The sequence below is a fragment of the Hemisphaericaspora subhashii genome (assembly GCF_019202705.1).
Source record: "Hemisphaericaspora subhashii strain CBS 10753 chromosome Unknown scaffold39, whole genome shotgun sequence".
In the NCBI taxonomy this organism is placed as follows: domain Eukaryota; kingdom Fungi; phylum Ascomycota; class Pichiomycetes; order Serinales; family Debaryomycetaceae; genus Hemisphaericaspora; species Hemisphaericaspora subhashii.
Window position 1 is genome coordinate 73,037 of NW_026057385.1, and position 20,156 is coordinate 93,192.

The following is a 20,156-nucleotide window of genomic DNA, read 5'->3' on the forward strand; positions in this document are numbered from 1 at the left end:
AGTTATTTATTTTTAATGAATCTTGTTTATTATTATATATTAGTAGTAATCATACTTCTATCGTGTAGTTATCGGGAGATTTCCTCTTTTTGGTATTCTGTGCAACTTGAATAGCCTTTTCTTTCGCTTGTTGTTCTTTTTCAAGAACATTTGCCTGATTTTCTGTTTCTTTCTGTAATGGAACTAATCTATCATTAAACCATTGATTCAAGTTCTTATGAGCAACACTCAATGACCTATTGGGAATATCAGCCAGTTCTTCCAATACTAGTAATTGATAATATTTTGAATCATAGGAATCAAGTAATAATTTAACCTCTCCGATTATTATTGATTGTGAATACTCATCAATAGTCATATTAACCAATCCTTGGAATACTAATTCTATAACCAACTTATAAAGGGCTGACTCGATATCATCGTTAGATCCATTAAGTTCATTTAAAAGTCGTAATCCAGTGGTTAAGCCATATTTCTCATCCTGTAAGATCTCTTCAATGGGTAGTGTTTCATTCTCATAATCATTAGATAATCTAATTATACTTATCTTAGCTAACTTCTCAGCTGACTCAAGATTTAATTTGTACTTCTGTTCATATTTGAAATATTGTTTAAATGTGCCAAAAGTGAACAATTCACAGGTGTTCAAATCTTGTTGCTGTTGTTCTGATTCTTCTGTGGAGACATTGATTGAAAGTAAATCAACGAAATGCGAATAATTATTCCTGTCGTATAATACGTTTGCTATTTTGTCTACATCCATTGGTTATTCAATTGTTCTTTTGTAGTTCTATTTATTGTCCGTATTGGAATGAATATTGAACTTAAATATCTCCCTCTCATATTTAAACTTCTGCCTTTTTTCCCATATAGAGAGTGAGTTGCAAAATAGTAGAGAATTATAATACATACAAATTGGAAGATAAAGCAATAAATAAATAAACAACTGAATTAAGATCTTCTAAATAAAAGTAATAGAGCCTCCTCAGCAACGTATTAGGTATATATGATGTATATAAATATATAAAATTAGTTATTAATTATTATTATGTATTACCCGGTTGCTCGTTGTAGAAAATATCCAACCAAGAAACCAGACATAGCAAAAGCAATAGCATGAACATTCTGAAAATCACGTCCTTGAAGAAATTTAGCTTTGATTGAATTCCTATGTTTATTTAAATTTGAATTATCCTTACTACTTTCACTCACTGTTGGGAATGGTTCAATATCTATTGGAGGTTGAAACTTTTCAATATCCATATGATCTTTAAGTGAAGCAGATTGTAGTCGTTTACGAAGGATTGATTCCAGTTGTTCTTGGGAAAAGCCAGCTTCTTCGTCTTCTTCTCCTTCTTCTTCGGGTGTAAGTGGATCAGGAATTTCCGGTTTATCGTTATTCCTGGTAATTTCTTTTTCTCTAGCTTCATATTCTTCCTCTTCTTCCTCTGAGTCAGACACCGGAGGCGTTAATTCTATTGAACTTTTACGTGATCCGCCATGAGTAGAATCATATTCTCGAACAGATGGGGTTCTTGAAAGATCCATTATGAAACCATTAATCGCATTGGACACATCTTCAATTTCGGCAAGATTTCCTACCGATCCCCCAATTTCTTCAGTTATTTCATTCATATGTTCTTCTTCATGGGCTTGATTTTCTACCTTTATCTCTTCAACTTCGGCTAAATTCTCCTTTGAATTATCCTCTTCTTCTTCTTCTTCACCTTCTAACTCAATTGTATCTTCCTTACTTTCATACCCCTTAGATCCATTCAATCGTTCTTGTTCTTGATCTTGTTCCCTCCGCTCTTGATTCTTCTTTAATTCTGTAATTGTAGCCTGTAAAGAATCTCTTTCGTTTTCCAACACTTTGATTTTAAGTAATGAATCTTGATAATTAGCCCTATATTCAATTTCCTGTTGTTTATATTCACTAACAATTCGAGTCATTACATCTAGTTCAGCTTCACAACTCTGCCGTTCTTTTCTTACCATAGTTAGCTTTTCTTCTGATTCTATTTCTTGGATCCGGGCCTTTTCAGCCATGGATTCATAGGCTGATGTTTGACGTTTTAATTCGTCCAGCACGGAAGTTAAATGGGTTTTAAATTCGTCATCTAAGAATTTCCGATTCATTTCATTCAATTGCGTCCGATAATTAGTAAAGAATTTATCAAGGGTGTTTAATGATGAATTTTGTTGTTTGACACGAGATAAATTAAGCACAAGTACACTGATTACATTTTCTAATGCTGTGGAATTTGTTATTTGAGAATTATTATAAATCCCGGAATTCGTTTGTGAATAAAGACCCAATAAATTATCTTCCAAATTAGGATTTATGTCTCCAAATAAAGCAGAATCAAGACTGCAATTGGGTATTATTGCCTGATCAACAATCTCAGGTTTATTATTATTGGTGGTTGCCGACGATTCACTCTCGATAATTTGACGATATATATCTTCCACAAAGGAAAGATGTTTATACTTCGAAGCATCCAATTCCTCTATTGAACCAAACAATGCGGATTCTACACCTGTGTTTGAAATGACATTGATATTTTCAATCTTTAGACTAATTTGTTTATGAGTAGATTCTGCTTGAACATTAAAACCAAGACATACAATATCTCCAATCTGAATCTCTACTGGATCAGTACCCAATCGAACATCATTTAAATAAGTACCATTGGATGAACCTAAATCTTGTAACATTAATTTCCCACTTGAAGGTTCTATATATATTTGTGCATGATTACGACTCAACACACGAGAATCAAAATATCCATTAGTTACATCTGGCTTATGTTTAGTTCCTGTAGGTCTACCCAATTTAGTAGTTTCGGGATATGTTGCTACTGGAAGATGTTTCTTAATAAATGTATCATTCAATGGTAATAATGATACATAATATTGAGCTTGATTTCTTTTTCTTGTTAAAATTTGAGGTGTTCGCGTATGTTGTGATTGATGATTAGAACGACCATAATGATGTTTTGAAGCAGCGCTTGAAGCTGATGATAATGGTGGTTTAGGGGGTGCCGGCACTACTTGAGATTGTGAATTGGATCGTTTTCTCCCCTTGGATACTCCATTGTCTCCGCTACTGTGTCTTGTATGATTGCTGCTTTTGCTGGTACTATTTCTAGACTGTGAGTTCTTCGTATAGTTTGTTGTGGATGCAGCATTCTTTTTAATGTCGATATTCGGGAATGGTTCTTGAGTTGGTGGAGTCATTTCTAATGATATAGAAATATCTGTCATTAGTAATGGGGAGTTGATGTATTAAAATATTAAGGTTTTATTAACTGTGTTGATTATTATTATTATTAGATAAAAGGTCAGTACTTAAACTGCAAATGGGAGAAGTCTTAATTGATAAGTTATTCGTGTGGTTTTCTTATGGGTGAATAATTGGTTAAGATTTATGAGTTGTACATTTGATTTTTTGGTGTAAGAAAATGATTGGATTTCTTTGTCGTGTCTTCTTTTTCGTCTATTTTCGTTTCCTTTTTCCTTTGAATGATGAGCTTATTGTGATGATAAGAGTCTTCTGTTGTATTAAGGAATTAGTTAGTAGTAACTAAATTGTTATACTTAGAAGTCGTCTGTCATAAACTTATGATTAAATGATTAAATGCGTTTTTTAACTTTTTATTTAAATCGGGTGAGCATTTAGCATTTCCTGTATATAACTTCCTAACCAACCCTTTTTGAATGATTTTTACATTCAAACATAAACAAAGGGATACAACCAACTACTACTGCTGTTGCTTCGAAACCAGACAATACATAATTATACGACAACACATAGAAAATGTCAGAGGTGTACGATAATCTTTCCATATGTACAAACTCATTAAAGGAAATTGTATCTTCATTGAATAATACCGTACAGCTAATGAATGAAGGTAATAAGGATACAAATAGACTCAATCAAGTATTGGCAACAAAAAGAGTATTTGGATTGGTTCCAGATATTGATATAACGGATGCTACAAATGTATACAAACAAGAAATGAGTCAGGAAATAGAACAAGCACTTGGTAAATTAGATCGAATGTTGGCTGAATCCAAAGATAAAAAAGCAACACAACAAAGAAGGAGAGATAGATTGGTAAATAAATTAAATTCAATGCCTTTACAAGGAAGTCGATTATCTAAACGAAAGACCTTAGATCTTTTGAAGCAGAAGAAACGAAGGTTACAGTATAGTATGGCTAATAAAGAAAAAGAAAGAGAAAGGGAAAGATCAAGAAAATCTTAAGGGTGGCATGACCCAATCTAGCCTTTGCGAGTCATATAATAAAACTTGAGTGGTTTAGTTTACGGTGCTGGCAATGCAATGTGTTTCTCTAGATTTGCATTTCGATTGTTAGAACAGAGATCATGAGGGAGGCTCGCCGGCTGAAAGTCTGTAGTAGTAGTAGTTTTTACAATATAATTTATAGAATAATTGGAGATCTAGATATTAGACAGAGAATTTCTTACAAACAAAAAGCATATAGATCTGTATTCTCTTTTATACTTACATTGGTATTATTTCTTATAATAGGAGAACTCATCTTCATCAGCATTGGCTAACAATTCAGTTTTTTGAAGCAAAGGAATTAAGTAAACTAATATTTGTTACAAAATGGTTGCAAATTTATGAATAATATACTTTACGAAGCAAACCAAAGAACAATTTCACGTTGAAAGCTCGTCTCATTGAATAAAGATATAACAGTTATTTATTCTCTTCCGTAGTTGTCAACTAAGTTAGAATATGAAGGTATAGTAGCCCAAGTTGTAGAGATGTACTATTCTTATTGGCTAGATCGTTCCCATGTAACAAAAATTTACCTAAAAGTCACGTGAGCATAAGTTACTTATTTTTTTTCCGTTGCATGAAACCACACCACACTCAAACATTACTCCCCTTACAGAGTAATTATAGAACAGACAGTGAAACACAGCAGTCATCCAAAAAAAAACTTTGATACAATTACAATTTCTCTCTCTTTTACACATATACTTATTACTTAAACAAAAACTGATTATAAAGAAAAATCAATATGAAATTAAATTATATTGTAGCAATAGCAATTTTAACATCATTAGTCTCGGCTAAGAACGTAGTTAATTTACAAGGATTTAAAGATAATTTGGATAAAGAGGCTGAGGGTGTTAATAAACGTCAAGATATTAATGGTGAACCAGTTGAACTTAACAAGAGGAAAAATATTGTTGATTTACAAGGATTAAAAGATAAACTTAATAATCATGAAAAAAGAGAACCAAAGTATCGTGTTGATTTAAATAGTTTTAAAATTGCTCTTGAAGATGAATCATCACCAGATTTACAAAAGAGAAAGAATGTCGTTAATTTAAATGATTTCAATAAGGAACAACCACCAACTTTAAAAAAGAGAAAGAATATTGTTAACTTGAATGACTTTAAAGTTAATCTTGAAGATGAAGCTGTATCAAACAAAAAGAGAGATGCAAAGAATGTATTTGATATCACTAAACTTAAAGTTGATTCTCAACCAATTACTAAAAGAGATCAACAACAACAAATTCTTCAAGATAAACATGTTTTATTTTCAATAAATTCAATTGATTGTTATAATAATCTTCTACAATCTATTCTTCCACAAATGAGACTGATTTCAATCTTTGCTGGTTATATTAGAGATAATGAATTAATTAATTCCAAAACTGAATTAGCAAATGAAACAATGGTTATTATTGCACCTACAAACTATGCTATTGAAAATAAATTAGGTGGATTAAAACCTTGGGAATTCCCTCATTCTGTTGATAATATAAAAGATGAACTTGAACAAGATAAAATTCTTCAACAAAATTTAAATGAATATTTAAATGGTCATATAATTACTAATTTTGAATCTAAATTGATTGTTGGTAGAGATGAAGAAAAAAATCCTCATAAAATTATAATTGTCCCTTTAAATAATGGTAAATTGGTTAGAATTAGACAAGATCAAATAACTGATGAATTTAAGATCAGAGTAGAAGGTAGAGATGAGTGGATTAAAGTTGATGTGGTCAAGCAAGTTGAGAATGGGTTTGTTTTTGTCATTAATGATTCATTGGTTAAACCATGAGTTTGTTTCAGGTTTTTAGGTTGGTTTTTTATTGTTTTTATTATTAGGGTGATTGGTTTTGCTTTTGTTTCAGGTATTTTTGTTTTGGTAATTACATCTTTGCGCAGTTCAATAGTTATACATTCCTTATCTTGGAACTGTTGTACAAGTGTCTGACTTTTTTATATAATATATAAATTTTATATCCTCGATTAGTAATAAATTTTAAGGTTCTTTGTTACGTCACTCTCGGGGAGACTCAAGGCTAAGATAGACTCTCAGCTCCAGCCGTAATCTTTGCAAACGATGCACAATGTAGACAATAAAATAGCCGCAAATAATTCCACAAAATTGATCACATTTGTGTGCTACTAAAGAGACTAGCAGTGAATCGAGCGTAATTATTTACTACTAATTTCCAACTGATTCCTGGAAAATATTATTCAATTATAGACTGGTAGAAACTAAAGAAAAAAACTAAACATCTGTGTATATCAGACCACATGTGGTTAATATAATCTTCTATTCTAAAACACTAACCCCGGTATCTTCCTTTGAATTTCCATCCACTTTATATTCAGCTTTCCATTTAATCTTCAATTGTTTCAGATTTGGATTATCAATCACAAAATCCTGAGTAGCTCCATGATTATTGAAACCTAATATCATATCACTAGATTGTGGTTTTAAATCTAATTTACAAGTCTTTGGTACTGCAATTAAAAATTTCAATTGAGAAATTGTAGGTGCTGATAAATTACTGAATAAAATTCTTCCTCTGAATGAATTAGCATCAGATTGATTTGCGCCAACTTCAATTTTCAAATTTTCAGATTGAGTAATTGGAATAATCTTGGTGTAACCTAATGGAGTTTGAACTGGGTTCGGAGTAGTTTGTGGGAAATTTAATCCAAATGGATCTAAAGCGTTTGATTGTTGGACTGTGTTAGACTGTAACTTTGGTGAAGGAGTACCAAAATCTCCCAAAAGATCAATTGTATTTCCTTGAGAAGTAGATGGTGTAACTTTTGGTAAATTCGAACTTGGGACTGGTTGCGACAATGGAGTATGTGAACTTGAAGGGATTGCACTAGAAGTGTTCCCTAAAGAAATAGATCCTCCAGCACCATACAAATTAAGTGGATTGATGTTTGATGAACTGTTGGTATTATCAGTGAATGCCAAGTTCGATAAATCGCTCAATAAGTCGGTGAAACCTTGTTCATTGTTGGTAGCGTTTACAACATCTTCAGGTTCATCATCAAAGTCTATTAAATTCATCTCTTGTTCTGGAAGAGCTCCAACCTTGATTTGGCTTGCTTCACTAACTTTACCACCCTTTAACAATTGATATTTATTAACCAAGTTATTCACATCATCATTTAATTGTAACAAGTTATGTACTTGTTCTTCATTATCACCTTCTTCTTCAATGATTTTGTTAATAATAGGTTGGGCACTCTTGATGGAAGAGTATAACTCAACTACGGCCTCACTAGAATCACTATCAATCTTACCACCTTGGGCTTCAATTGAAGCTAACATTTCGGCCAAAATTTCAGCCTTTCTGGTCAATCTTACAATATCGTCATGAAGCTGTTTCTTATTTTCTTTCAAATTGTCGTCCTTGAAACCAGCCATAATTTTCATCAATTTATTAGCTTCTTGTAAATCTTGTGGTCTGCCTCGACGGATTAATTCTTGTAATTTTGCCGATTGAACAATAGCTTCTTCTTCTTGAATCTCTTCTAATGATTTCAAATTATCAGAAGGATTCAAAACAGCTACATCTTCCACCTTAACTTCTGGGAAAACATATCCTTTACGAGTTAATAATCTATGCATATCCTTAATATATTGGAAATCTTCCTTATATTTGGAAGTACGACAAATAGTTTGATACCATTCTTCAATTTGAGCCAAAATCAATCTTTGAACACGAGTATATCTCATTGGAGGTCTTTCCGGGAATCTTTTAACTAACTCATTAAGAAATTCTTTACGAGAAATTTGTAAATGGAAAGGATATCCACAATTCTTAACTAAATTATCTAATAATGAAATTGCCAATTCTGAAGTTTGTGGATCACGTTGAGCAATCAATTTCACTACTGTAATTGCTGCTTCACGGGGTGCTGATCCTTTTTTGGCATTGACATAGTCACAGATTTCAAGATTTAAGGCAAGGTTAGGTTCGTCATTGGTTGGTCTACATGCACGGTAGATCCTTCTTAATAATTTCGGATTGATCTTATCAAGTGAGAACGAGGATGACATTTTGCTGGATTGTATTGATGATTCGGAGGGGGTTGTCGGCTTTTCTAGGATGTGGCAAACCGTATATACTTGTATTAATTGCAATTGAATTTGAATAGCAATCGATCGATAAAAAAAACACCAATTGGATTCCAGTCTAATCTCACAAGCGGGAAGGATCGTTTGATTGAAATGAAAGGATTGATAGAATTCCCTTTTTGATGATTTGAAGATTTCAATTTTGTGGGAAAATTGACTGAAAAACATTTGGGATGTCGAAATCTCGTGGACAAGGGGAGGGCGTGGAATCTTGCACAATTTTTTTTACAACCGACCCCCCATTCACAATTGAATCAATTATCCATCCAAAACGAGTACCATCCCCATTGAGAGTCAATATGGAAGAGGAACTGAGCAATTTGCTTCCGAATGGAAATGAAACCACCAATGAAGAAGAAGAACCGGTTGTGGCATATCGTCCTACCGAAGATCCAATTGAAAATGAAGTGGATCAAGCTGGCACCAAATCACCAACCCCCTCGGAGACCGATCCTGATCCACTCGAACTAAGACAGCTTGCAGTGAGTTATGATTACCTTATTTACAAAATAGGAGACCATATGCAAACATTAATGGAAACTACTTACGCATCTATTCTCAACAAACAGGATTTAATTAATAGTGAATACTTTGATAAACAACTACAATTATCAAAGCAATTTGAACAAATTGATCGAATGCTAGAGCCATGCAATAAATTAGAGTTGGAGTTTTTAAAATTAGATCAATTAGGGATGTTCATTGCGGACTTCAAACAAAGATTAAATGTTTTAGAAAGTGAATTTAGTGAATTGGATCATAATATTGAATAATACATAAAAACGTTATACTTTTGATGCTGCATGTACCTGGTAGGGCAACATCGAGATACTTGGCATACAAATATCATGCCTAAACCTTCTGCGCAACATCCGGTGGTTTGGCATACACGTCTGGTGGTGGTGCCAGAATATGATGTGTTTCACTTTCCCTTGTTGGCAATGGTGGTTTATGGGTAGGAGGAGGGACAGCAACAGCTGCTGCTTCCTCTTTCTTAGATTTTTCTGGTAGTGGCTCAGTCTTAGCTTTATGTTTGTTGGTGGCACTACTGCTGCCTTCAGTAGTAACCTTTGTCGGTTCCGCAGCATGATTGGTTCCCTCGTACTTCTTTATCAAGTGCTTTTCAAGCAAGATAAAGTTTCTCGAGTTACACTTATACATAATATTAATCAAATCGCCAACAATTGGAATCAAACCAATTCCAAAATCTAGCAACACGTTAGACATCATTTCAGCTTCTAAAACTTTAGATATTCCCCCGTCTACAGTTTTTGCTTTTTGAACTAAGCTATAGGCAAAGTAGAATGCAATAGCATCCCCAATCCATGGAATTAACCCAATGATACCTGCCCAACCTAAGCGAATACCACACATACTCAATTGTAAATCCAATCTATAGGCAGAAGTTTTAATAGAATTGAGAATTTTTAAGTCGTGTTTTGGAATAAATCCAGGCAATTTCTTCTTTCTCTTGGCTCCCTTTCTTTGATAGAAATGTAATTCATTATCAGGAATGGTTTCGAAATATGGATCATTTTCACTCTCACCAACATCTGCTATATGGTCTAAAGACAGCTATGTAATTTTATTGTTAGTAATTTCTGTTTAGACCTTAATTGGATTGATTTCAGTATATACAAACCTTCTTTAAGAAGTAACTGTAGAGTAATTGTGACATTATTACTCAATTGAATTGACTTTTCGATTACTCTGTAAATAAGGAAAGAGTTGAAATATAATTTCAAGCAAACAAGAAAATAGGCGATGCCAGGGGTGCCAGGGGCAGAATGCGATAAGGAAAAACTGCATACAGTATGGGGCTGAAAAATGTGGCTGGACCAAATTACAATGCTACCATATTTACCAACTTTTTAACAATAGATTCGTTTCTTATTCAAACCATTACATTCATCAATCTAATACCTATCTACTTAGAGTAAATTCTAGCTATATACATCTTCCATGCATTTACATGATCCTCTTATTTTCCAGCCTTTTTAGCTTTCAATTTTTCACGATATTCCTTTCTCATTTGTCTTAAATCCGGAGGTTGTTCAATTCCCATCTCTTTTCTAAATTCATCGACATCACGATCCAAAATATTCTCCCAGTAAACATTCATTAATGGCTTTGAATTAAGACCAGATTTGAAGGCCCATGGATAGTAAACACTATACAATCTTTGCTTTTGATTAGGTTTCAATCTCAAAGGAGCAAACAACGCTCCCATCCCACTCATTGGCATACCAATGTTCATAAACTCAAACACTTTCACTGCGATTTCACCTTCAATAATAATAGGCAAACCAGTCACCGCATGATAGAAATCATGACATTCCCGATATCTTTGATAAATATAAGCCAATTCTTCATTATCAATATATCTTACAGGGACCCTGGTATCTGGACTCACTCCTTCACGATCCAACCATTCGACATATGTTCTACCAATACTGTTTTCAGGCAATGAACGTAAATGATCTAAATCCAATGATGTGGATGTCATTCTTGGTTTCTCGCGTAAAATTTGCCTTCCCACAGGATCACTCAACATTTGAGTTTGTATACTTCTCAACACGGGTGTTATAGCAGTGGATTCACCTAAAGCAACTATGAATTCATTTCTTTCCGGATGATAATAGGATCCAATCGAGGATCCTAAAAACATCAATAATTTTTCATAATTGTACAAGGGAACATGTCCAGGATATTCAGGCTCACGTCTTGTGAATAACGGTTTGGGTTCTACTCCTTTGTTGAACTTAGCATTTGGATCTTCATAATGTAATTCACCATTTTCCATCTTGGATGCCAACTCATTATTTTTTGAAAATAGGAAGGATCCGAGAATTGCACTAGCAGCAGTTCCCAAGAATTGACGCTTTGGAATCAATTGCTGCGATGCTTGACAGGATGCTTTTACTAATGAGGATCTAATAGGGAGCATTACTGGTTGTTCATTAAAGAGGAAATAAAAGGGGGGTTTCTATACGATCAAAAATAAATGAAAAAAAAATCAACTCATACTGGGAACGAATCCCACTTCCAAATCAGGAAACTCGTTCACGTGACCTAAATTACTGCAAAAAATTGTCCGAATTTGATAATTCGGGGTATACATGGGCAATGATGCAGTCAAGTAATTTGATTATTAATAATTTGTTTAATCTGCTTGGAGCTTGCATTGGTTCCTTGACATTCTCCGAGGCAAATATGCTTAAAAATCGCTTAATCGATTCTCGTTGTTGGTTTTCGGTTTCGTCTTGGTATTTCAACGAAAGCAGCGCTAAATATCCCGGTAGCCTTGTAGAAAGGGCCAAACCAATAGGTATGGAGATGTTATCAGCTATTTCGTCAATGGAGGGATGTTCCTTCTCGGCTTCGGTTTCATTTTTGTTGTCATTGGAATAAAATACATCCATTCTCAAATCTCCAATCACTTTGCAAATCCTTTCTTCTGATAATATACTAATTATCTTACTTGATAAGTATCTCGAAGATAAATTGTTAATTTGAGTGTGAAACTTCTCATGCAGCAGTACTAAAGTTCGAATTCCCGTAAGCATGCTAGAGAATAATGGCTTTCTGGATGCGAATTTGGTAATTGTGTTAAACACATCTATGATCGAGTTATCAAATACATCAAACAGAGTCAACTTCTCCTCACTTGAAGTATCTTGCATTAACGTCCTTCCACCATTTGAAATATTTATAATGAGATCACTTACTCTTTGATAAGTCCCATACAAAATTGATTTAGCTCTATTTATTAACGACACCTTTTCTTTTACCCCTGACTTTCTTTCCTTGATTGATCTGTCTAAGTTTGAAAATAGCAATTCATTTATGAACTTTTGAAGAATGAATTCGGGTGAGGAAAGCTTCTCGAAAACTTTTATAAGAACAATATCACTCATAATGAGGGTAACAAGTTCTGTTGCAATTTTAGAAGACGAAACAGGATCTTGGGAATATCTTTCGGACGAAAAGGTTTCTTGGAGGATTTTACCGAAAAGAACCCTGAAATACTGTCGTGAAGGTTCCATGCCCTTGTCGTCTGATGTTGAAGTATCGTCACTATCGCAATTCATATCTCCGAAGATTATATGCTTGGATTGTATGTACTCTTTGATTACATCTTCGTGCGGTTTGGATGGATCAAATGCTAAACAATTGGTTATATTGCTTTGAGAATAATAGTCTTGGAGGAATTTATAAGGATATTCACATCTCTCGTCACATTTTAATTCAATCACATGTTCATTCAATATTGAAGCTAAATCATCTAATAATATTAGACTGTTGAAGTCTTCTGCCACAATCTTATTAACTCTCTCAGCCAAATCTTTTACAAAATCGCACATTAATTGATACACCAACAGTACAAACTCAAAATTATCAGTATTTAGTTTCCCCAAATACCATGAATTCACATACTTGATCATGATCGTACTTAAAAATAAATGAATTTGAAGGTTAAGATCATTCCCTGGGTCTTTCCTTGCACCAATATCCTTCTTAGGTGGAATGGGGACTACTGCAGGAAGATGGTTTAATAGATGTTGCAAAGATTTCTTATTATTCTTGATAAGATACTTATTCGGAACATATAGTTTATACAAGAAGTTCAATTCATCTGAGTTTATTTCATGTTGAACTTGATTCTTATCCCCAATGGCAACAGTACCAACAATCTTGTTTGATTTCCTTATACGAAACTCGTTAGCTTTGATATCTTTCTTGGTCACGTTGTTAAATGGACTTGGTGACGGCGACGCTGATGCTGATGATGATGAATTCATTAATACGCTAGCTGACAGGCTGGGGATTATTTGACTCAAGCCATGTCGATGTGTCACATTAGCCGTTGTGGTGGCAGTAATCGCCGAAACAGGTCTAACTGACAGCGGTTGCCCAATCGGAGTCTTACCTGTTAACGATAGTGATGAGTCATTGGTGGCTTCTGTCCCGAATTTCCTTCTCTTGGATGTCTTGTTTGTCTGTGTAAGATCCATTATATTTTGGATGCCTTTAACACAACAAATATTTGACTCTGTTACCAAAATGATCTCATAAACTGGTCTGGAAAGGGTGCAAGCAAGCGAACAAAAAAAATATTTCAAGATCTTTCGATTCATTTGACATTTTTCATCACTTTGCCTAGACCACCCACTAAGGAAATGATACCGAAAGTCGTTATAAGAAAGCTAGTTACCTTTCACGCAGTAAACCTAAGTCATTCTTCACGATACCATACTGTTAGGGAGAGTTATCGCACCCTCAGACATATCCACTTCCCCGGTATCACTTCATTCAAGCATGGTCTCGAGATCCAAAATGCTATAATGGATGCAAACTTAGATTTCAAAACTGCTGAGTTTAAACTTCGTCAGATGGAACTTAGATCCAAAAAGAACAATACTGAATTAAATGAAGAAACTAAGGCAGTCATTTCGAAAATACGAGACTTACAACCATTACCCACAATCTTAACTTTCGAATTCAATAATGTATATGCTGGTGGATTAAAACTGAAACAAGAAATTGGACCAGAGTTAGTTAAGAGATTTGAAACACTTGGATGTGAATACCATCAATTAGATCGTGGTGGACAAGTTACTTGGCATGGACAAGGACAGCTTGTAGCCTATTCTCTTGTGGATTTGAAGGCGTTTGAGAAATTAAGTGCGAAATGTTTCGTTAGTAGAGTTTTACTCGATAGTATTACTAAATTACTTGACAAGAACTTTGGTATACAAAGCAGTGTTACTGAGAATCCTGGAGTTTGGGTAACTCCAAATGATAAGATAGCCAGTGTGGGGATTAGAGTGAAGAGAGGTGTCACTGAGTATGGAATCTCCTTGAATGTAGATCCGAACTTGAAGTTTTTGAACACATTTGAGATGTGTGGGTTGAAGCAAAAGAGGGCTACCTCTATCAGAGAACAAAAACCAGAATCTGAAGTTGCTGTTAAAGACGTTGCGCATATGTTTGTAAGAGAAGTAGCAGAAGTCTTAAGCATGGATAGAATTGAATATGTCTCTGGTGACAAGTTATAGACTTAGGATTTGTAGAAAAATTATAAAATATTTATTAAATTAATATAGAGAAGATAACAAAAAAGGTTACGAATAAGAAAGTGTATAAAGATACTATAAAGTTACCAGTCAAATCTATTTCTCTCCCTTGACTGGTTAAAATTTAAAAAAGAAAAATCCTAATAAACCCCCCAGAATGATTAACATCTCCATTTCGTTTATTTACTCTTTTGAATGTGAATAATCATCATATATTGTCGATTAGCTAAAACATAAACACGAATAAAAAACGAACAAAGAAATGTCATCTAATTATTTCAAACTTAGAATAAAGCAACACCGAAAGCGGCGAAAGCAGCAACTACGGAAGCTAATTTACCAGCGTTGGATGAAGCATCGTTCTTCTTGGAAGTAGTAGATGAACCAGATTCGGAAGAGTCACCGGAAGAGCCAGTGGCTTGGGAGTTACCCTTGTTGGAGGATGAAGAAGTGGTGGTGACTTTGTCTTCACATTGGAATTTGTCACCCTTGACTTCACCGTTACTGTTCAATTTGTTGAAAGCTTGACAAGATAAGTCACCATCAGTCTTTAAGACGAAACCACCAGCAACTCTCTTTAAAGACTCGAAAGTACCGTTGTTGAAAGTACCAGACATGTTAACGGAACCACCAATGGTTTCTAATTCAGGGAAACCATCGAAGGAGCTTAAGTCGTCATTGTCGGTGATTTGTAAAGCACCACCAATAGAAGTTAATTGAGGGAAGTCAATTTCTTCTAAGTCAGCGTTGTCATTGATGACTAAAGACTTACCAATGGTTTGTAAGTTCTTGAATTGAATCTTGTCAACGGAAGAAGATGAAATAGCAAGGGTACCGTTAGTAGCAGTCAAGTTTGGAGCTTGAACAGAGTTAACGGATTGTAAGATGAAGTTGTTGGCTCCCTTTAATTGGTTCAAGATAACATCGACCTTCTCAGCATTATAGGAAATATCAAGAGTGTCAGTAACTTCAATTAAGCCAGAATCAATAGTTTCAATTTGATCATTGTTGTTAACGTTGAAAGTTTGTAATTTGAAAACATTGATACCAGTTAATGAGTTTAAACCAGTATCGGAGATAATAACGGAATCAGCCGAAGTGATACCAGCGGTTAAACCAGCAGTTTGTAAAGCTGGTAAAGCGTTGAAGTTTAAAGTACCAACAGTGGTTAATTGTGCTAAGTTCAAGTTGGATAAGATGGTGTTGGCGTTAAGTTCTAACTTACCAGAAACTAATTGTAAGGTTGGGGCGTTAACAGTTCCAGCTTGGGTAGCGTTAATGACAGATAAATCACCGAAAACTTGTTCTAAACCGGTTAAGTCAATAGCACCGAAGGCATTACCGTAAATGGTAATGTCACCAACAGCGGTGGCACAGGCAGCAACTTGAGCAACATCGCTTGAAGCAGTGGCAGTGAAGTCGGAGAAAGAACAAGCCTTGGTAACGTGTGGGGTAGCAGTAGTTAAAGTGGAGTCTAAATTAAAAGTGTTAGTATTGTTAGTTATAGTTTTCCAATAAAGTTTGTTGAAATAATTCTCCTTGGATTAGGACACATCGTATTTTCAGGGATTTACGGAATAAAATTTTTTTCTTGACTCAGACAACGGTTTTTCGTCAAAAAATAAAATCGAGAAAATTCTTAAAAATTTAATCGAAGCACACACTTGCCACATTTGAGATCTTTTTCGAATTCAAGCCTCTCATACACTTTTCAAGGTCACTGAAACGTTAGAAGTTGTGGGTAATCCGCTGTCAATAATTCTCGAGTTTGAAAAATAGTGATGTTGACACGATTTTTTTTCTTTCTAAAAATAGACGAAAACCCGAGGTGCCGGTGACTCGAGTCCTAGAAAGCTTAAATTCTCCTTTTTTCACAACCACTTTCGTGATTATTTCAATCAGCAAAATACCTCGAGTAAATATTCTCGAGGATTTTGGTTGTAAAGTTTCAGGTGTATATATTTGAGCTTTCTTCTCAAGACCGGGAACCCTGGCTATGACCAAGCAAGAGTTATCCGAGTGATGAAAAGTGGGACAGGACCCTCTATTGCATTTGCAGTATTTGACAAATGATAATCTGATCTTGGAGTGATCGACCAAATTGTTTTGACCCGCCTGAGGGAGAAATTCTCATTTCAGCAAAACCATCAAATCTATTCAAAAATACATACTGTTATTGGAATTAGCAGCTAAAGCTACAGCAGCGACAGCTGAAATGGCGAAGACCTTCTTGAATTGCATTTCTGTTAACGATCGAATAAGAAAGAAAGGAATGAACGAAGAAAAGTAGAAAAACTTTTTAAAGGAAAAGAAGGAGATTTTTAAAAAAAAATTTCAGTAAATTAACACAAGAGTTTAGAAAGGGAGAATTCTAGAGAGGCTTGAATCTAAAACTGTGCCAGTTGAGAGAAATTTTTTTCAACCGGAATAGTAAAATTTCACTAGAATTTGTGATTTATAGACAATGGGAAAATCTAAAATTGAAAACAAAAAAATATTCTATTTTGTTGCATCAAAATTTATCTTTGTATGAGAAAGAATTCTAAAGGGGGTGCCCCTGAAAAGTGTATCGAGTATTTATATAAAGAATACGTTTCCCCTCAGATTTATGATAAAGAAGTGCTATACTAGTTAGACTATTCGATTCTTGTGAGCCTGTGCAAGCAAAATGTGAAGTGAAATGTTGGAAGCGACTAATTAGAAACCATGGCAAATTCCAAGGCGAAAGAAAATGTTCTCGGCAATTTCCATTATAGTTGAGCAGGAGCGCTTGCTCCCAGATACAAGCCAACTTTTGTTTGTTGTTGTAGTTACTTTTATAGGTAGAAATTTCCTAGAGAGCAACCCAGACCTACCAAGCCTGATTTCCAGTCGTCTAGCTACAGATATTCCAATAGCTGGGGGTCTTTCCGCATTTCCTTGTATTGGTCTAGCTTCTTTCTGTCACATACCTCAATGTACACCCGTGCATGGAAACTTAAAAAATGTATAAATTGCTACTCTTTTTATAAACGATGCTATTCTATTTTTAAATCGCCACATCTGATAAAAAATATTTTATTTTTAATTGATCTGCGCTATTAATTTCCTCCCTACATGACAACCGAGTTTCACACACCGGATAAACTTACGGTTACATTAATCTTTGGTTATAACGGAGATAAAAATTGCTAGTGTCAAAAACTTTACACCTACATGTATAGCAATGACCTTGATATATACCAAATAAATCCTAGTAAGTGCGCTTTACCAGATCGGGAGAGAGTAGAGGAATAAAATACGCGCAAAATCACATTCGCGTGGAGCTATTGTCAGTTTGCCGAGACAACGCGTTGTTGACAAAACATGAAGCTCGTTAGCTTTCTATCAAGGGCTGAAGCATGGGCGGAAAATTTAGAAGGTCCTGAACAATGGCCATGTCTTTATCTTGGAATGAATTGCACTTCGGTTCAATACACAAACTTATTGTTATCTATCAAAATCAAAATAAATTCTGTCAACTAAATTGTTTGGCGACGAAAAAAACAGAAATTAACGTGCGATTCTAAATTTTCATTGAATATGCTACCAATTAAATTGAGCTGTATTTCAATCGCCAGCAATAGTCTATGACTGTGGAATAGACGAACAAGTATAGGAACGAGGTGTTATTATTAAGATTACTTTGAAGACGATCTTTCGAGCGGATCGTCACCTTGCAAGCCAGTCGTACATTCGGAACAGAGGTTTCAAAATCAAATGTACAGGTTGGTTTTGTGGCCATCCTTAGTCTTATTGCTGGAATTTGTTCGCTTTTAATTTCTTGTGGGAAAGGTGGTCTTTGGAGTCTTTGGATATACCTCACCTAAGTTCAAGACAGGATTTGAAATATTACTAACTATTATTATTGAGATTATATGTTTCTGGTCGTGATTAGTGGAGATTGAGAATTGGCAGAGATATCGACAGAAATTCCCATCACTGTAAGAAGGAACGTGTCCATGATCAATTCCGATGTAACTACAGTGTCGGGGTCATTTTTGAATTACAAAACACGTCAACAATTGGCATTTGGATGGTGATGCCAAACATCGCTTAGTGTTGCACATTGGAAACGATTACGGAAGTGAACAATCGAGTTTTCTGCACTCCTCGACACTTTTTGAAGCACTCACAGAATTGTAAGATTGCTAATTGTTTGGGCGGTTCACCACAATATACCTGACTTCCCTTCAAAGAGTATTTGGCCCATTATTGAATCAGTGCTACACTTGATCTACCATACATCGTGAAGTGAACATACTTTTCTCATACTGGAGAGTCTCTGAACAAATCGCTCAACTCCTATGTTTGGGTTTCCTATACTCTTTCATGGTCCAACTCCTCATTTTCTCTTTACATCCCTGTTTCATGTTCTTGAAGTCAAAATTACGTGGAAACAGAAATCCAAACATGAAACCATGCTTTGGACGAATTTGGAGTTCAAGAAAACCAAAGGTTTGCTCGTAGTTGTCGTGTAATCCACTTTCTAAAGCACTAATCAATTCCACTGTATGGCATAATTTAGGATGTGATATTATATCAGAGGCTGCCCCTAACCATAGAGCTGAAAGCGCCCGAATCTTTAAAATTTATGATGGTTGTAAATCATGCGTCAGCGATGTAACCCCAAATTGAAAACAAGTAGTTTACTATCCACATTGTATTTCTCATGAACAAACCAGCATATTTGTCCTTTTTAAATATCTGCTTTGCTACAAGGTTTCTAATAAGCCGTCGATATTGAGAACTGTATTGTTGATCGAAACCGTTTTGTGGCTAGCTAAAAGAATTGTAGAGGCGGATGCAAGGATTTCCGTTCATAATATTAAGTGAGCAAGAACGTGCGCTTACTCCAAAAGCTATTTGCTGGGAAATTCTGGTAAACCTGTGGGACATCTAACGGTTGGATGTCAGAATTGACGCAAAGAAATCGATATTTTAAATGTGGAATGGTTTAACATGGCGTTGCATTTCGGTGATATGGTAGCGGTATCCTCAATGGATTCATTGGAAATTTCTAGCTTCCCAGAACATTGATGCTTGCATTCGCGAGTACTTCTGGGAGTTGTCTGGAGTCAACCTATATTGGTAGCTAACCTTTGAATCAGCTTCAAATATGGTTCTCTCCCAGCAGGCACTTCTTAGGCAACGAATGGACACTCCGAGAGTCAATGGATTGTAGTTTACGTCACATAGCGATACAAACATGCTGCATCTAAATGCCAGTAAAACAATTTGGAGTACAATAGCTTGTGCCTCTGAATAAGCTTGTTCGCAACATGTAGATAGCATAGCTTTTTCGACTCTTGATGTTGAAACTAACCATACGTTATTCCCTTGTTCTTCATTCACTATCCTGCAGAATGATACTACGAAGAAATTGAAATAGTTTATGATCTAATAGCTTATTGTCAGTTTTCTCTTTTGATTCGTTCTAGCTTTTCTTTTTTGCAATTTTACTGGCAAGAAAACTTTGATATTAAAGTTCCAACATTTTCTTAGGAAAATATTTCAATTTCTGCATTAGGGGTTGCAATTACATCCCACGGTCAAGAGTGTCAAGTTATACTACCAAGTATGAGGGGCGGGGGACAAATCTTTTCTTAAA

The 20,156-nt window shown here is 35.0% G+C and overlaps 10 protein-coding genes across 10 annotated transcripts; 4 read left to right on the forward strand and 6 right to left on the reverse strand. All coding sequences in view use genetic code 12, as the record gives it.

Annotated features, from left to right (window-relative positions):
- Window positions 1-49: 49 nt before the first annotated feature.
- Window positions 50-763, reverse strand: J8A68_005200 (uncharacterized protein; the record flags this gene model as incomplete). The annotated part of the gene is made up of 1 exon (XM_049409240.1): window positions 50-763. One exon carries the CDS (start codon window positions 761-763, stop codon window positions 50-52), a length of 714 nt encoding a protein of 237 aa, XP_049261541.1.
- A 290-nt stretch (window positions 764-1,053) lies between these two features.
- On the reverse strand, window positions 1,054-3,267 carry J8A68_005201 (uncharacterized protein; the record flags this gene model as incomplete). The annotated part of the gene is made up of 1 exon (XM_049409241.1): window positions 1,054-3,267. One exon carries the CDS (start codon window positions 3,265-3,267, stop codon window positions 1,054-1,056), a length of 2,214 nt encoding a protein of 737 aa, XP_049261542.1.
- A 553-nt stretch (window positions 3,268-3,820) lies between these two features.
- Window positions 3,821-4,270, forward strand: SPC19 (Spc19p; the record flags this gene model as incomplete). The annotated part of the gene is made up of 1 exon (XM_049409243.1): window positions 3,821-4,270. The coding sequence occupies one exon, from the start codon at window positions 3,821-3,823 to the stop codon at window positions 4,268-4,270; it is 450 nt and encodes a 149-aa protein (XP_049261543.1).
- A 790-nt stretch (window positions 4,271-5,060) lies between these two features.
- J8A68_005203 (uncharacterized protein) lies at window positions 5,061-6,116 on the forward strand (the record flags this gene model as incomplete). The annotated part of the gene is made up of 1 exon (XM_049409244.1): window positions 5,061-6,116. One exon carries the CDS (start codon window positions 5,061-5,063, stop codon window positions 6,114-6,116), a length of 1,056 nt encoding a protein of 351 aa, XP_049261544.1.
- Window positions 6,117-6,617: 501 nt separating this feature from the next.
- On the reverse strand, window positions 6,618-8,372 carry GGA2 (phosphatidylinositol 4-phosphate-binding protein; the record flags this gene model as incomplete). The annotated part of the gene is made up of 1 exon (XM_049409245.1): window positions 6,618-8,372. The coding sequence occupies one exon, from the start codon at window positions 8,370-8,372 to the stop codon at window positions 6,618-6,620; it is 1,755 nt and encodes a 584-aa protein (XP_049261545.1).
- Window positions 8,373-8,749: 377 nt separating this feature from the next.
- On the forward strand, window positions 8,750-9,223 carry J8A68_005205 (uncharacterized protein; the record flags this gene model as incomplete). The annotated part of the gene is made up of 1 exon (XM_049409246.1): window positions 8,750-9,223. The coding sequence occupies one exon, from the start codon at window positions 8,750-8,752 to the stop codon at window positions 9,221-9,223; it is 474 nt and encodes a 157-aa protein (XP_049261546.1).
- Window positions 9,224-9,302: 79 nt separating this feature from the next.
- Window positions 9,303-10,128, reverse strand: J8A68_005206 (uncharacterized protein; the record flags this gene model as incomplete). The annotated part of the gene is made up of 2 exons (XM_049409247.1): window positions 9,303-10,025; window positions 10,093-10,128. 2 exons carry the CDS (start codon window positions 10,126-10,128, stop codon window positions 9,303-9,305), a joined length of 759 nt encoding a protein of 252 aa, XP_049261547.1.
- A 303-nt stretch (window positions 10,129-10,431) lies between these two features.
- On the reverse strand, window positions 10,432-13,465 carry J8A68_005207 (COQ4; the record flags this gene model as incomplete). Its single annotated transcript, XM_049409248.1, has 2 exons — window positions 10,432-11,436; window positions 11,570-13,465. 2 exons carry the CDS (start codon window positions 13,463-13,465, stop codon window positions 10,432-10,434), a joined length of 2,901 nt encoding a protein of 966 aa, XP_049261548.1.
- A 330-nt stretch (window positions 13,466-13,795) lies between these two features.
- J8A68_005208 (lipoyl(octanoyl) transferase) lies at window positions 13,796-14,509 on the forward strand (the record flags this gene model as incomplete). Its single annotated transcript, XM_049409249.1, has 1 exon — window positions 13,796-14,509. One exon carries the CDS (start codon window positions 13,796-13,798, stop codon window positions 14,507-14,509), a length of 714 nt encoding a protein of 237 aa, XP_049261549.1.
- Window positions 14,510-14,811: 302 nt separating this feature from the next.
- Window positions 14,812-16,768, reverse strand: ECM33 (Ecm33p; the record flags this gene model as incomplete). Its single annotated transcript, XM_049409250.1, has 2 exons — window positions 14,812-16,001; window positions 16,699-16,768. The coding sequence occupies 2 exons, from the start codon at window positions 16,766-16,768 to the stop codon at window positions 14,812-14,814; spliced, it is 1,260 nt and encodes a 419-aa protein (XP_049261550.1).
- Window positions 16,769-20,156: the final 3,388 nt, after the last annotated feature.